Source organism: Folsomia candida, unplaced genomic scaffold (assembly GCF_002217175.1).
Source record: "Folsomia candida strain VU population unplaced genomic scaffold, ASM221717v1 Fcan01_Sc005, whole genome shotgun sequence".
NCBI lineage: Eukaryota > Metazoa > Arthropoda > Collembola > Entomobryomorpha > Isotomidae > Folsomia > Folsomia candida.
This window is the reverse complement of record NW_019091197.1, coordinates 3,412,315-3,426,685: the sequence shown is the minus strand read 5'-3', so window position 1 is coordinate 3,426,685 and position 14,371 is coordinate 3,412,315. Positions and strand designations below refer to the sequence as shown.

Sequence of the window (14,371 nt, the reverse complement as noted above, 5' to 3'; positions counted from 1 at the left end):
TTACGCCCTTCACGCCCACTCAAATCGGCCGAAAATACGAGAAATGCTTTCTTTTCACTCGCTGAAACTTTCAGTAAAAATTTCAATTTTGAAAATTTTTGCATTATTGTAATCTCAAACTTTCGAAAATTTTATTTTTAGAATCGGCTTAATGGGATGGGCACTACGGGTACACAGATACTTATAAGATTATGGGCACATGATATACTAAAGGGAGGGCAGCCTGGTGGATACGAATTTGGCCTTGAATAACCCCGGAACGGTTTGTCGTAGCGGGTCAAAATTTTGAACAGAAGAGCATGTTATCCTCAGATAGTTGTGTGCAAAAATTCAACTCTCTACTTTCAAAAATGCCTCCCCCACAGCCCCCAGAAGTTGAGACACTCGTTTCAACTTTTTGCAAACTCCGTCTAAAAAATTCGGTCCCCACAGAAAGATTTTCTTTTCATCTATCCGAACTCAAACAAGTCGATTTGACTTATATCAGGGGATTGTATAGGTATTTCACTATTCCAAATGATTTTTATCCCCAATCTAGGTTCAAGGTCATTTGCATAATCTTGGGTCAACTTTATCGTCTGGGAAGACGCTGCGTCACGATAAAAATTACCTTAATTATTATTTTACCGTGCAAATTAGGAAAATTGTATTCTAAAAGTGGTTTCAGTACAAGGTCCACATAATACTTCGAGGATTCCTTCACTTTTTGGGGGACTTTGATAAGTGGGAGGACACCACGACAGGACATTGCACCCACGACCATCAACTGTTTAAAAAAGTTCTCCTCACTGAAAAGCACCAAATTTCTTGAATTTTTTTTCGGCATTTGTCGTGTAGTAAGCTCTTCGAACCCAATTAGTAACTTGTAGGGAAAATAGTTCTTCGTCAATTGTCACCAATAGCTCACTTCTATTCCTCAACAGAATATTCAAATAAAATTTTTTGCAAACACGGGCGAGATTTTTTCTGGAACTATTTGAAATGACTGTCTCAGCTTCTGGGGGCTGTGGGGCAGGCATTTTTCAAAGTAGAAGGCTGAAATTTTGCACACAACTATCTGAGGATAACATGCTCGTCTGTTCAAAATTTTGACCCGCTACGACAAACCGTTCCGGGGTTATTCAAGGTCAAATTCGTATCCACCAGGCCGCCCTCCCTTTGGTATTCGTACCTACATGATATGGCCATCATGCAACCTCGACCAAAATTTGCTTCCCGCGTTCGTATCCCTACCATACTAATAGTATGGGAAGGATACGAGCACGTGATGGTTGAGGTTGTACGCTGACTATATTATCAATACATATTATACCCATAAGTACATATCTATGTACATTTGTTTATGAGATATCATACCTTCTGTCCAAATGTACTTATCGGGTGGGTTCAACTTTCGTAGCGAAAATCGCCAACGTGTATTATTTATGCCACTGTAAGTTGGGTTGAATTTGAAACCAAATTCCTCCAAAAGTTCACATTTGCGATGACATATTTCTCGAGAGGCGTCGTAATATCCGTTGTGATTATAGCCTCATACGAATTGTTTAACGAAATCGTGGCCAATAAATCGAGGAGTCCAATCCATGTAAGATTTTTCCTGGAATTGGATTACGTAGATTATTTATTTGACCAAAAAATATCAAAAATAGAGATGATAATAAATAATAAAATTTATCAAATTTATCAACATATTTAGACAATTACCCGTTTGGTATTGGTTGTCTTAGAAATGTGGTGGCAACATCTGTAAATCCGCCTAATTTTGTGATTCCTAGGAGGAAGGAGAGCAAAATGGAGCCAGACCAAATCCAGGGATCAATAAACCGTAGTAACGTTAGAAGTAGCTCACCCTGTCATAATGATTTCCATATAACTTTCGACCAAAGGTACGGAATAAGGCGACAAAATAGATTATAACTCTCATAGATTATTGCACCAATGGTGTAATATAAACGGAAAAATTAAAAAAATACGAAAATAGTTTGCACCACTAGTGGAACATTAGCGACCAACGGGATACATAATTTTGAAAACTTTGAAAAAATTGTATGGTTCCTTATCCCGACATTCTGCATCATTGGTGCGTATGGCATCCCTTTCCAAATTATTTATTATAAAATTTATATATTTTAGCGTCAATGGTGCAGAAAAATCGAACAAATAGAACAGATTTTTGGGGGGAAATAGATGGTCCAATTGTTACGCCTCATTGATTTTTGGGGGTAAATAAAGGGCCCAATTGTTACGCATCATTTTTAATAACCAATTGCTCGGTGCTAATGGTGCTACTTATTCCATAATTATAGTCCTATCTCGATGTACTTGCACAATTAATTCGCACCATTTACGCCACGGATTATTCGATACCAATGGTGCGCCGAACTTATCCAATAATGGTCAAGGGGATTTTTAATTAGCATCAATTGATGCAAAAAACTCGTTAACAGACGGACAGACAGACAAGGGGAATTCAATAGCTCTCATGCTAGGCAGGGTGAGCTAATAATTGTGAAAAACTTTGCAAGCTTGAGAGATGTCAAGGTCGGATTTTTCTGACAGTACAACATAAAGTAATCCAGCGTTTTGTCGATGTGCACCTTCTCCCCGATCAAATAGGAATAATTGGACTCACCCAGATGAAATGTGGAATAGAAGTTGGACGAATCACTACGTAAATAGATACGTAAATCGATAAATATCTATGCATTTTTACCGGATTTAAAGAAGGAAGAATATTTTGATGACTGATTGGGAAACTTTTAGTTTTAATAATATTTATGGAACAATTTTCTCAGATCACTGCAAACTGAAGGGATGTCACATGCAACATGCACCATCCCTCCGTTATCTCCCTTCTCCGTCTCCACATCTCCTCATTTCCAAACGACCGGACATCGACTCATAGATTATACATTCATGTGGCCAAGGACATCGTCTCCTTGGCCAAACCTTCATCAAATAGCCCGTCCACTACCAACTGGAAGGTAGTGGATACGGGGACGCCATCGGAGGAACAACTTCTCTCCTCCACGTCTCACACACATAAATTCCCTACCTAATATCTATTAAGTATCCACTCAATTGTACAATTATATTCCCCAAAGTTACACACATAAGTTTCCTAAAAATATACACACTTACCAATTTCTTTACCAATTATAAATTGCTATCCTGCTCCGTATAAATAAACAGTCTCCGCTTTGTGTATTATGAAATAACTCTCAACCCGTGTGCAACGACATAGTTATTTTGGCGTCATAGTACTGAACAGTATTTCCGGCCTTTCTCTCCATACATATTGCGAGTGCATATTCGTGACCTACATAAAACTGTATAACTCGAGGGGTGTAAATTTCCCTTGGCGAGTTTTCCTGCTCTACCATCGACGCTCTTGCCCCTACTGTGGGAGTTTTCTTGTGGGAGTTTGCCTCATTTCCTGACGACACCCCTCTCTTCACGGCATCGTCCCGTCTACCCGTAACGCCACAGACACGGCGTCACAGAGGCAGCACCCGCACGAGATCTTGCCCCCACAAAACCTTGATGGTTTTCTACTTTTCTATAATTGCTTTTCAAACTTTTACGAAATGCACAACTTATCCAACTTGGATAATCCTTGGATAATCCAAGGACGATCCTAATTACCTAATGTAATTTAATTACTTTTTTTGTGAACTAACGCAAATTTAATGTATTTATGTGTACGAATTCATAATACAGTATTTATTCGAATGTACATAAATATGTACTCGCATGTACATATATGTAATACATCTCAATTGAATCAAGTAAGTAAATATAAATAAACCGTAGTAACGTTAAAAGTAGCTCGCCCTGCAATACTACGACATAATGAGCCATGTAGAAAAATTCATAGAAATTACGTCACTTAATTTAAAACATTTGTAACTATGATGATTTCATGCGCATAAAACAAACATCATAAAATGAACATCAACATTTTTCATGAGCACGAAAAATTTCTATGAATTTATCATTGAATTTTCCAAAAATTGTTACTGAATACGCAAATTTCCTCGGGGAAGCAACTCAAAAGCAACGTATCGAGCGGTGTGACTTATCGGAGGGCGTGACTTATCGGAGGGCGTGACTTATCGGAGGGCGTGACTTATCGGAGGGCGTGACTTATCGGAGGGCGTGACTTATCGGAGGGCGTGACTTATCGGAGGGCGTGACTTATCGAGCGGTGTGACTTATCGGGGGGCGTGACTTATTGAGCGGTGTTACTTATCGAGCGGTGTAACTTATCGAGCGGTGTGCCTTATCAAGCGGCGTGACTTATCGGGGGGCGTGACTTATCAGGGGGCGTGACTTATCAAAAGGTACGTGAATTAGCGCGCATAACCACTGGCAGCATAATGCCTCGCAAACTTAGTGAAAAAGAAAGGATTAAGAAAAAAAGGGAGAATGAAGAGTTCCGTCGAGCAGAAGTCGAAAGAAATGCTGAAGCCAAGAAATTGCGTAGGATGGATGCAAACATTCGACACCAAGAGCAAGAACGAGACACAGCAGCACACGCAGAGCGTCGCAAAGTCGACATGTACCGTGAAGACGAAAACAAGCGGAATCGGATGGAGCATGTTACCCGCAGAGGAAACGAGGATTTTCGCGAGGCGGAAAATGAGCGGAATCGGATGGAACATACTACCCGCAGAGAAAACGAGGACTATCGCAAGGCGGAAAATGAGCGGAATCGGATGGAACATGCTACCCGCCGAGAAGACAAGTCTTATCGTGAAGACGAAAAAGAACTAGACAGGATGAGGCATGCTACCCGCCGAGGAAACGAGGATTATCGAGACGCGGAAAATGAACGGAATCGGATAGAACATACTACCCGCAGAGAAGACGAGGACTATCGCGAAGCGGAAAATGAGCGGAATCGGATGGAACATGCCAGGCGCCGAGAAGACGAAACTTACAAACAGGCCGAACAACAGCAGAACACAATTAAAAAAGCAATTTCACGTCATGCGGCTCAGACTAATTTTGATGCATTATGTAAATCTTTCCATTGTGAGATACTTGATCAACCGAGATGGATATGTGGTTCGTGTGGAGGGTTATGGTATCGATCATCTATGCATCCAACAACAGTAGAAGTCGTGCGGAAACTTAATCCTAATCTTAATCCTAATCTTAATCCTAATCTTAATCCTTTTGCCCATCTAAAAGTCGATGGGAAGTACTTCTTATGCGGCACATGTCACGATTCGTTGAAGAGTGGTGACGTGCCCCGGTTGTGTATGTCAAACGGGTTGTATTTTCCTCCAATTCCACATCAATTACAGAATATGACAAGTTTAGAGGAACGTTTAGTGGCATTAAGATTACCGTTTGCTCAGATTAGATCCTTAGGGACCGACCGTCAGTACGGAATCCGAGGGGGAGTAGTAAACGTTCCAAACGACATGGACATAGTCGCCAAAGTTATTCCCCGCAGTTTCGATGAGACTAGTACAGTGCAGGTTCAATTGAAGCGCCGCATGTCTTATAAGCATCCATATATGTTCCAAACAATTCGACCACATAAAGTTTTTCATGCCGCTAATTATTTAGTACGTACAGAATTGTATAAAAAGGAAAAGGTGTTTCTTTCGTCAGACTGGGCTAATAGTGTTTCAACAGACACAGTAGAATATATAGTAAATCCAAGCGATGCAAGTGATACAGACATAGAAAACATTCAAGATCTCTCTATCAGTGACAAAGCCGAAACTGAAGATAATGATGCACCGTTAACGGAAACTCTTATGCAAGAAGATCAACTAATCATGGCAGTGGCACCTGGTGAAGGAATGCGCCCGTTGTCTTTACTAATGGATCTCGACGCCAAGGAGTTATCTTTCCCATCCATTTACTGCGGCATCAAACGAAAATTGAATCCAGAAGCTAATTTGTCATACACTGATATTGCAAAGTCAGAACTTCGCCGATTTGACCCACGTTGCAGAAGAGCGGACAAAATCCTATATAGCTACCGACTGGTCCAAACTCACAGGATTGCTAGTAACATCAACATCTGTCTTCGAAAAAAGAAAAAACGTGGGATCGTGACTGTTGGCAATCTACTTAACAAGGAATGTGTCCAGAGCATAATTCAACACGATGATGGGTATCGACTTTTGCCAAACATTGTGAACTCTCCTTCATATTTAGAAGAAAAGAAAAAGGATGTGATGGCTCTGATTCGTCAATTAGGACTCCCAACATTTTTTATTACAACATCAGCTGCAGAGACGAAATGGCCAGAGTTGATTTCAATGCTTCACACTAAAAAGTATGGGACTGAGCTAACAGATAAAGAAGTTTCCAATCTCACATTCGATGCTAAAGCAGATCTCATAAGACATGACCCTATAGGGTGTGTCATGGCTTACGACAGGCGAGAGAAGGCAATGGATAAATTCTTGATCAAGCCCGTGGGTGGAATATTTCATCCTTATGTACACCAGGACTTCTTTAAAAGGAAAGAGGTTCAACAACGCGGGTCAATACACACACACAGAATGGATTGGATTAAGGATGCTCCGAAGTTTGACAGAGAAAATTCCCTAACTCACCAAGCTTGCTGTGCATTCATAGATGAATTCATTACCTGTAGAAAAGATGAAGCCGATGACATAAAGGAGGTCCTGGCATATCAAATTCATAATCATTCCCATACTTGCGAAGACAAAAGGCGAGGATGCAGATTCGGTTTTCCAATTCCACCCATGAGGACGACTAGAATATTACTTCCACTACCTCCGGATCAAGTGAAGTTATATAAACAACAATTTGTCACTATTAAAGAAAAGCTTGCCACATTTGGGCGACATGAAGAAGAAATTAACTTTGATACTTTTCTTCAAGAGATGGATCGGACTGAAGAAAATTACATTCTTTCAGTTCGTTCCAACCTAAGAATTCCCAAAGTATTTCTTCGGCGAGGAACCCATGAAATTTATATAAATGCATACAATAGGAAGCTTCTTCTATGTTGGCGCGTAAATATCGACATTCAATATGTGTTGGACCCGTACGCGTGCGCGACTTACGTTGTCAATTATATAAGCAAGTCAGATCGAGGCGTGTCGAAACTTTTACGACAAGTTAGCAAAGAAATCAGGGATGGTAATTTTAGTTTGAAAGAACGCTTAAGTTCATTTGCCAATGCTTTTGCAAAATCCTCAGAGGTATCCGCTCAAGAGGCCGCTTGCTGTTTATTAAAAATACCAATGACACAAAGTTCACGTGATGTCACATTCATCAATACAAATCGACCGGACGACAGGGGTAATTTTCGTCAAGCCTGCAGACGAAATGGAGAAAATGGATCCTGATTCATGCGATATAGCACTCAAAGGAATTTTAGAGCGTTATGTTGTGCGGCCGAGGGAATTAGATGACCTTTGCTTAGCTGATTATGTCGCAAACTATAACTTCACGAAACTATCATGCCCTCGGCGGAAGCAAACTAATCTACCGACAACTGCATTAAGCTTGACTGATAATAGTGGGTGCATAACTAGGAGAGTAACTTCTAGAATTATTCGATATCGCAGATTCGGCCTCTATCAAGATCCTGAAAATTTTTATAGGGAACAAATTATGCTGTATGTACCATGGCGGGATGAAAGCAAAGATCTTCTTGATATTGATCATCTTTCTGTGTATCAAAACAGCTTGGATCTAATTACACAAAAGCGGCAAATATATGATCCAAGTTTTCTTGAGAATGAACTAGAGGTAGGACTGAGTATGGCAGAGGAAGACGAGGAAACTTTTGACAATGATTTGCTTGATCATAATCCAATCGAATTCATTGCAGAAGATCAAGATTTTGCGATTGAGTTAGGGAATTCTACTTCTTCTAAATTTATGTCTATTCGTCCTCCAAAGTTGATACCAACAGACGATTACCTCCAGCTATTGAAAACTTTGAACGAAGGTCAACGGAAGTATTTACTGAACCTTTTGCATAATATGAAAGGAAGATCCGGACAAAACTTCCACGTAATTCATGGGCAGGCCGGTGTAGGAAAGAGTAGACTAATTACTGCAATAGTTCAGTGCATATTAAGGATGTCAGACAAGGAACCTGGATTAAGTGGTGAAGCAATTCCTGTGCTAGTAGCAGCAGCAACTGGTAAAGCTGCATTTAACGTTAGCGGTATGGCATTGCACTCTGCATTTAGACTCCCACCAAATCAATACGGAGGAAAAATGACTCCACTCGATCATGGTTCGTGTAATACGTTGAGATGTAAGTTTGAGGCTTTGAAAGTTTTGATAATTGATGAGATTTCCTTAGTTAGCTTGAAAATGTTCACACAAATTGATCAAAGATTACGGCAAATCTTAGGCGTCGACGAATTGTTCGGAGGGGTTAGTGCGTTGGTCGTAGGTGACTTTTACCAGCTGAGTCCAGTCTTTGGACAATTTGTTTTCGAGGATAGTAAGGAAATTTTAGGTCCGATCATTGGAAATCCACTCTGGGAGAGATTTAGATTATTTGAACTTAAGGAAATCATGAGGCAAAAAGATGACGCCAAGTTTGCAACTGCATTAAACAGGCTGTCCATAGGAATGCTTGAAGAGGAAGATATCCAAATGTTCAAGAGTCGAGAAATCGGAAAAAAATTAACTGTTCCAGATGATGCAACATGGTTGTTTTACAGCAACGCTGATTGCGATAAATTTAATCGCGAAGCGATAAATCGAGCAAAGGGTCCATTATACAATTCATATGCAATAGATAGAGTTCAGGGTGGAAAGGTCATGGCGTCCCAACAAGCAATGCTAGAGTCGGCCGAATATTTAAGTTTGCAGCAAACCGGAGGAACCACGTTGCATTAAGAGTCGGCCTTCGTTATATGATCACAACAAATATTGACGTATCTGACGGATTGTTTAATGGTGCTACAGGAAAACTAATGAGAGTAATTGAGAAGCCATTAACTAACGGAGAGAAGGCTGTAAAAATTGTATTTATGGAATTCTCTGAGAAATTGGTAGGACAACTGGCAAGGGCAAATAACCTGGCATTACTCAAACAATTAGAAATTCCTCTGCATTGGACCCCGATCTTTTCGGAGACCAAGGCATTAAATAGTTTTGGGCACTATCAAGGAATGCAAATTGTTCGCCGTCAAATTCCCCTGGTTGCTGCTAATGCCATTTCAATCCATAAATCACAAAGTCTGTCAATCCCAAATACGGTTGCTAATATTCCAACTCGAGGATTGAGAAGGGATGCGATATATGTAGCTATGAGTCGGGCACCTTCTTTATCAGGATTATTCATTAGCGGGACTTTTAATGCACCACGTGCAATCGACACTTTAAGACATCCCGTGGCATTGGAGCTCACTAGATTGCGAAAATTGCCATTTCCATATTCTCTGAGATATTTACCAGACCAAGAAGATCCTAATAGAATTGTATTCCATAACATTCAGTCGTTCCGAGCACACTATGAGGATATTCTTGCTGACAGAAATTATATGGCATCTGATATTCTGTGCTTTTGTGAAACTCGAACATTGGTTTCAGATATGGTTGAACTGCCAGGATTTTCTATTTTGCATCGAGTAGACTCGCCGACAATCCAGTCATCTATTGGAACACTGGTGTTTAGATGTGACTCGTACTCTCCAAGTATATCAGATTTTCAATACTCAAATGGAAATTTAAGTGCCACAAAACATTTGCAAATAGTTCAATGGAAACAGAACGATGTTAGAATTTGTATGTTATACCGTAGTCCTCAGTATAGTACGCTAACTTTTCTACATGACATTAGAAATCTTCTGAACAGCACAAAAGGTACTCCAGTGATTGTTTTCGGTGACTTCAACCTGAATTTCCTAGCCAAGGATGGATGTCAAATGAGACAGGTTTTCTCTTCAATGGGTTTCCGATTAGTAACTCCTCTTGAAATTAGTACAGACGGAAATACATCGATCGATGCATGTTTTTCTAATATTTATGGCGTTTCAGCTTGGTTCTACGAAAGCTATTTTAGCTATCATAAACCAATTTGTGTGACTTGGTCAAACGACATAGATATATTGCCATCACATTCTGAATCACAAAATTGTACCTCAGAAACTGAACAAATATAGGTAGGTATAAGTGAAACTGGACCATTTGACGAAACCGTGGAAATGGATATAGACGAAAATTTGTCCACAGACGATGTAATTTGCGAACCAACCCCTTCAATTCATCTCGGCATTCCAAATTTAGGAAATACATGTTATATTAATACAATTCTTCACTTATTATACGAATCTCATTCCATTCAAGAATTTCTGAAAGTTAATGAAGATCAGCTATCTCGTTGTCTGATAGGATTCTTCCAGGCATTAGTTAGTCCAGTTCCACTGAGTTACCTCAGAACTACCAGGCTGCAGTTAGTTGAATGCATGCCATCATACCCCATTGGAATGCAAGATGATCCTCATCTATTTGTTCTTGACCTCCTGCAGAACTTAAGCAACTCTGGGTTATCCCTAGAGGAATATGTTTCCACGATTGAAACTGAGGTTATGTGCACTTGTGGGAGTAAACGCACGAGAAATGAAGCCTGTACTACTCTATCGATCGGTAGGTCAACGCAAAACTTACAAGAGTGCGTGAATAATCATTTCACCGGTCAGCAAGAATATCTCTGTGAGATGTGTAAATTGTCAGGGTTAGTTAATTTCAAATCTAATATAGTATTGGCGTCAAGAACTCTATTCGTTAATCTGAAAATTTTTACAAATCAAGGGGCAAAAATTATGGAGAAGTCATTTGCACCAGATGTGCTTACATTGCCTGGCTCAGATAATGTGTACGGTTTGACATTTATAGTTAGTCACTTGGGCAATTCCTTAAATTCAGGGCATTATATTGTGAATTATAGAATTGTGAATTATTATACTATATTATATCGACCTAATCATTAATACGTGATGTAGGTACTGCATTAAATACGAATGTATTTATATGTTAGTATATGCATATTCATGTCCCTGAATTAATGCGGAATTATGAGTTGGCTTGCAAAAACAATGTATCTACCACGTATGAAAATCTTTTGTTATTAAGGAGTTTTCCGGAATTCTTAAATAATTCAAACCCACAAAATTATTAGTGTCAGCATCAAACTCAATTTCAGGCTATATTTACATTGTGACATTTCATGTCAGCCTTCATAAGTCCGTAAACACATAATTAGATGTGCTATTTATATTAAAACTACTTAACATGTTACGTAGGCCTCGAAGGCTCATCACCAAAATCATCAAAATCAACACATTTATCCCCTCTGGAAATTTATGTACTTTAAAATTCTGGACTACAAGTTTGTAGGGCAGGTCGCTGCCAATTACAAAAAAAACATGCACTCCAGATTTTGACACTTTTTGAAGGAGGGGATCTCTAGCCTTCAGAAAAACTGGAACTTATTGAAACTGACTGAAAAAACTCGGTGTCATTCAATTAAACTCGACTCGACTTTAATTTCAAAATAAATTCCCAGAGCAGAGAAATGATTAAAAATGTGCTGATTTTGGCGATTTTTGGAACGAGTCATATTAATCCAGAAGACTGATACAGGCAACTATGTGAAATATGCATGCAAATGTCAACATGGAGGTCAGGTGGTCATGAAAACTAATACTTCCGTATTTGATCAACTGCCCAAGATCTGAGAGAAGGTTATTCCGACAACAAACGCAAACAAGGTAAATTCAATCTGCAAGCTATTCAACTTCCCTTTTAAAATAACCTTACTATAAAAGTGCTGTGATTTGACTAGAAAATCATCAGATACGAAACACCCATTCCTCTGAATCACACGCAAACAGTACTCTAGTTTTATCTCAGCTTAAAAACCTTAAGTACTCTTGCTAATTAAATCCATTATCTACATCTTTGCAATGAACAACTTCATCAAGCTCTTGGCCGCCATGGCACTTCTTTTCGCTACCGTTTACGCCACAAGTTTGCACCAGGATGGACACGACATGAGTGTAAGTTTATCAAAATCTGTACCCTTACAAATTATGAAATTTAATTTCGATAAAATTATTTTCTTCTTAAGGATTCGTCCCCAGGATCAAACGCAAACGCAAAATGGCGTAAGTTAAAACTTCATGAAATACACACGGATGCATAATAATTAGCGAACTAGGATTTAAATTAATACAATTTCTTAAATATTTCTGGCCAACAGTTCCCCCAGGAATCTGGATCCCACTGCCTAACTTGGCCCCCACAGGAAACACGACTGGTTAAATATATATTTTCGTTCCAATATGGTCGACTTGGCATTACATATTTACGTAGTAATTTATGCAAAATAATAACATAAACAATATATCAGCCCAAGTAAATAAATAATTTATTGTTGAAATGAGCTTCTTATATATACCACTAATGAACTTTTTCTTAATTTATCATAAAATTACTTTGACATGTCTGAATTTAATTTTAATATGTTTCTCGCTAAATTTGTTCCTCTACATATCAATACCATCTCCGCAATCTCCAACAATGCAAAAATAGATTTCGGGCTGTGTAGTCATTTTTTACTAACGACCTCAACCAGTTCGGGAATTGTGTTATCTTTCAGAAGCAAAGGAAAGCTGATTCTATGTATTATCATTTGGCAATGTTTCATGGTGTCATAAATAATACAGGGCAGTCAAAACGAAACCATTATGTGGATCATATAATCCGTTACGATTGCATATATCCCAGAATTGTGAGTGGACAGATTAATTCCTCCGATCAATTAGAACTACATACATAGATTGTATTTTCTTCCAGCTACGAAAATACGCAAACCGTGCAATTGTAGTCATCCTTCATGATCCTTCTGCTCGATTTTGTTTAACAGCTTCTTGGGAAACACGATAATACTAGTGTCTTTATTGCAAAAAATAATCTAATCCCCCAATGAAGAATTTTGACCCAATTATGTAATGTAGTTATGTATGACCCAATTATTAATGTAATGTGAACTTGATTATAATCCACATAATCGCTACCCTTGACTACCCCTAATATTTTTCTCAAAATATGTTTAAAATGTGTATACATCGATTAAAGCTCGAAAGCTCGATAAATAAAATCAAAAATCTTTCTTTGAACTTGGATTAAACTTCCGTGCATTCAAATTATTAAGTACCTATGTGTATCTACATATTCTCATTCTAATTCATCATGCTTGCTCATGCATACCTTGATTTTGGGTTCGTTACAACTTAAAATCAACCTTATCAATTTGCATACCTACATAATTTATTTATCTTCCGAATCAGAAAGTCTCTGTTATTTTCTGCAAATCGGCATACACGTTTATTTATGTTGGCTCTTTATTTCTAAATTGTTCACTAATAATACGGATGTAAACACCTTAATTTTACAATCCCATTCATACATATTTAAATGATAAGTATATGAAAACTAGATGTAACCACAAAATTATTTGCGCAACTGCACCTGAAAAGGTCAACCTTATTTAACTAACTAAAGCCTTTCCCGGACGAGAAGGTTGTCTAGACGAGGAAGGATGACACCAAACAAGGAAAATTAAATAAACGTGCCTGTGAATGTATGTACATAATTTTCATACCTTAAACCCTGCAGTACTTGACGGGTATAAAATCTGCGATTCCTATCGAAATATCATCAGAGTAGGACCACCATCCAACAGAAGCAGTAGAAGAAATTCAACGCTCCTAAACATAAAAAAATATCCAATACTAATTCAATAATTACATCCATATCATGGCGATGAACAACTTCATCAAGCTCTTGGCCGTCATGGCACTTGTTTTCGCTACCGTTTATGCCACCAGTTTACACCAGGAGGGACACGACATGAGTGTAAGTTTATCAAAACCTGTGCTGTTTCAAATTATGAAATTTAAATTGAATAAAATATTTTCTTCTTCAGGATTCGTCCCCAGGATCAAACTCAGATGCAAAGTGGCGTAAGTTAAACTTCATGGAATAGCACAACATTTAGCGAAGTAGGGTTGATTTTAATTAAATTTTTGTTAATGTTTCTGGTCAACAGTTCCCCCAGGAATCTGGATTCCACTGCCTAACTTGGCCCCTACAGGGAACACGACTGGTTAAATAAATACAAATTTTCATCTCAACGTGCCCGTCTTGTCTACATATATGTTTATGTAATAATTTATGAAAAATCATAATAAAATATAGAAGCCTAAGTAAAATTGTATTACTCAATGGATGAAATGCCTCTTGTACTACTTACTGGGCCCACTGTAACAGTAGCTGTTTACTTCGAAACCTCTGGAGATAATAGGTTTCATAGCTGTTACTAATAAACCAGGCTTACATG

The 14,371-nt window shown here is 38.6% G+C and overlaps 1 protein-coding gene across 4 annotated transcripts; it reads left to right on the top strand.

The window, feature by feature from the left end:
* The first annotated feature begins 2,987 nt into the window (after positions 1-2,987).
* Positions 2,988-14,256, top strand: LOC110850333. 4 transcript variants are annotated; one of them, XR_004834924.1, is made up of 4 exons: positions 2,988-3,546; positions 11,611-12,026; positions 12,098-12,134; positions 12,230-12,422. XR_004834924.1 is itself a non-coding variant. In XM_035851933.1 (4 exons), exon 1 carries the CDS (start codon positions 4,380-4,382, stop codon positions 7,344-7,346), a length of 2,967 nt encoding a protein of 988 aa, XP_035707826.1. In that variant the 5' UTR covers positions 3,993-4,379; the 3' UTR covers positions 7,347-11,738; positions 11,813-12,026; positions 12,098-12,134; positions 12,230-12,422. The 4 variants fall into 4 exon arrangements, 3 of the variants coding, with proteins under 3 accessions (XP_035707826.1, XP_035707827.1, XP_035707825.1); XM_035851933.1 differs by lacking the exon at positions 2,988-3,546 and having other exon boundaries at positions 3,993-11,738; positions 11,813-12,026; XM_035851934.1 differs by lacking the exons at positions 2,988-3,546; positions 12,098-12,134; positions 12,230-12,422 and adding exons at positions 13,958-13,994; positions 14,081-14,256 and having other exon boundaries at positions 3,993-12,026.
* Positions 14,257-14,371: the final 115 nt, after the last annotated feature.

Bases quoted from the DNA above. Each gene is read 5' to 3' on its own strand.
- LOC110850333 (XM_035851934.1), top strand. From the start codon at position 4,380: ATGCCTCGCAAACTTAGTGAAAAAGAAAGGATTAAGAAAAAAAGGGAG.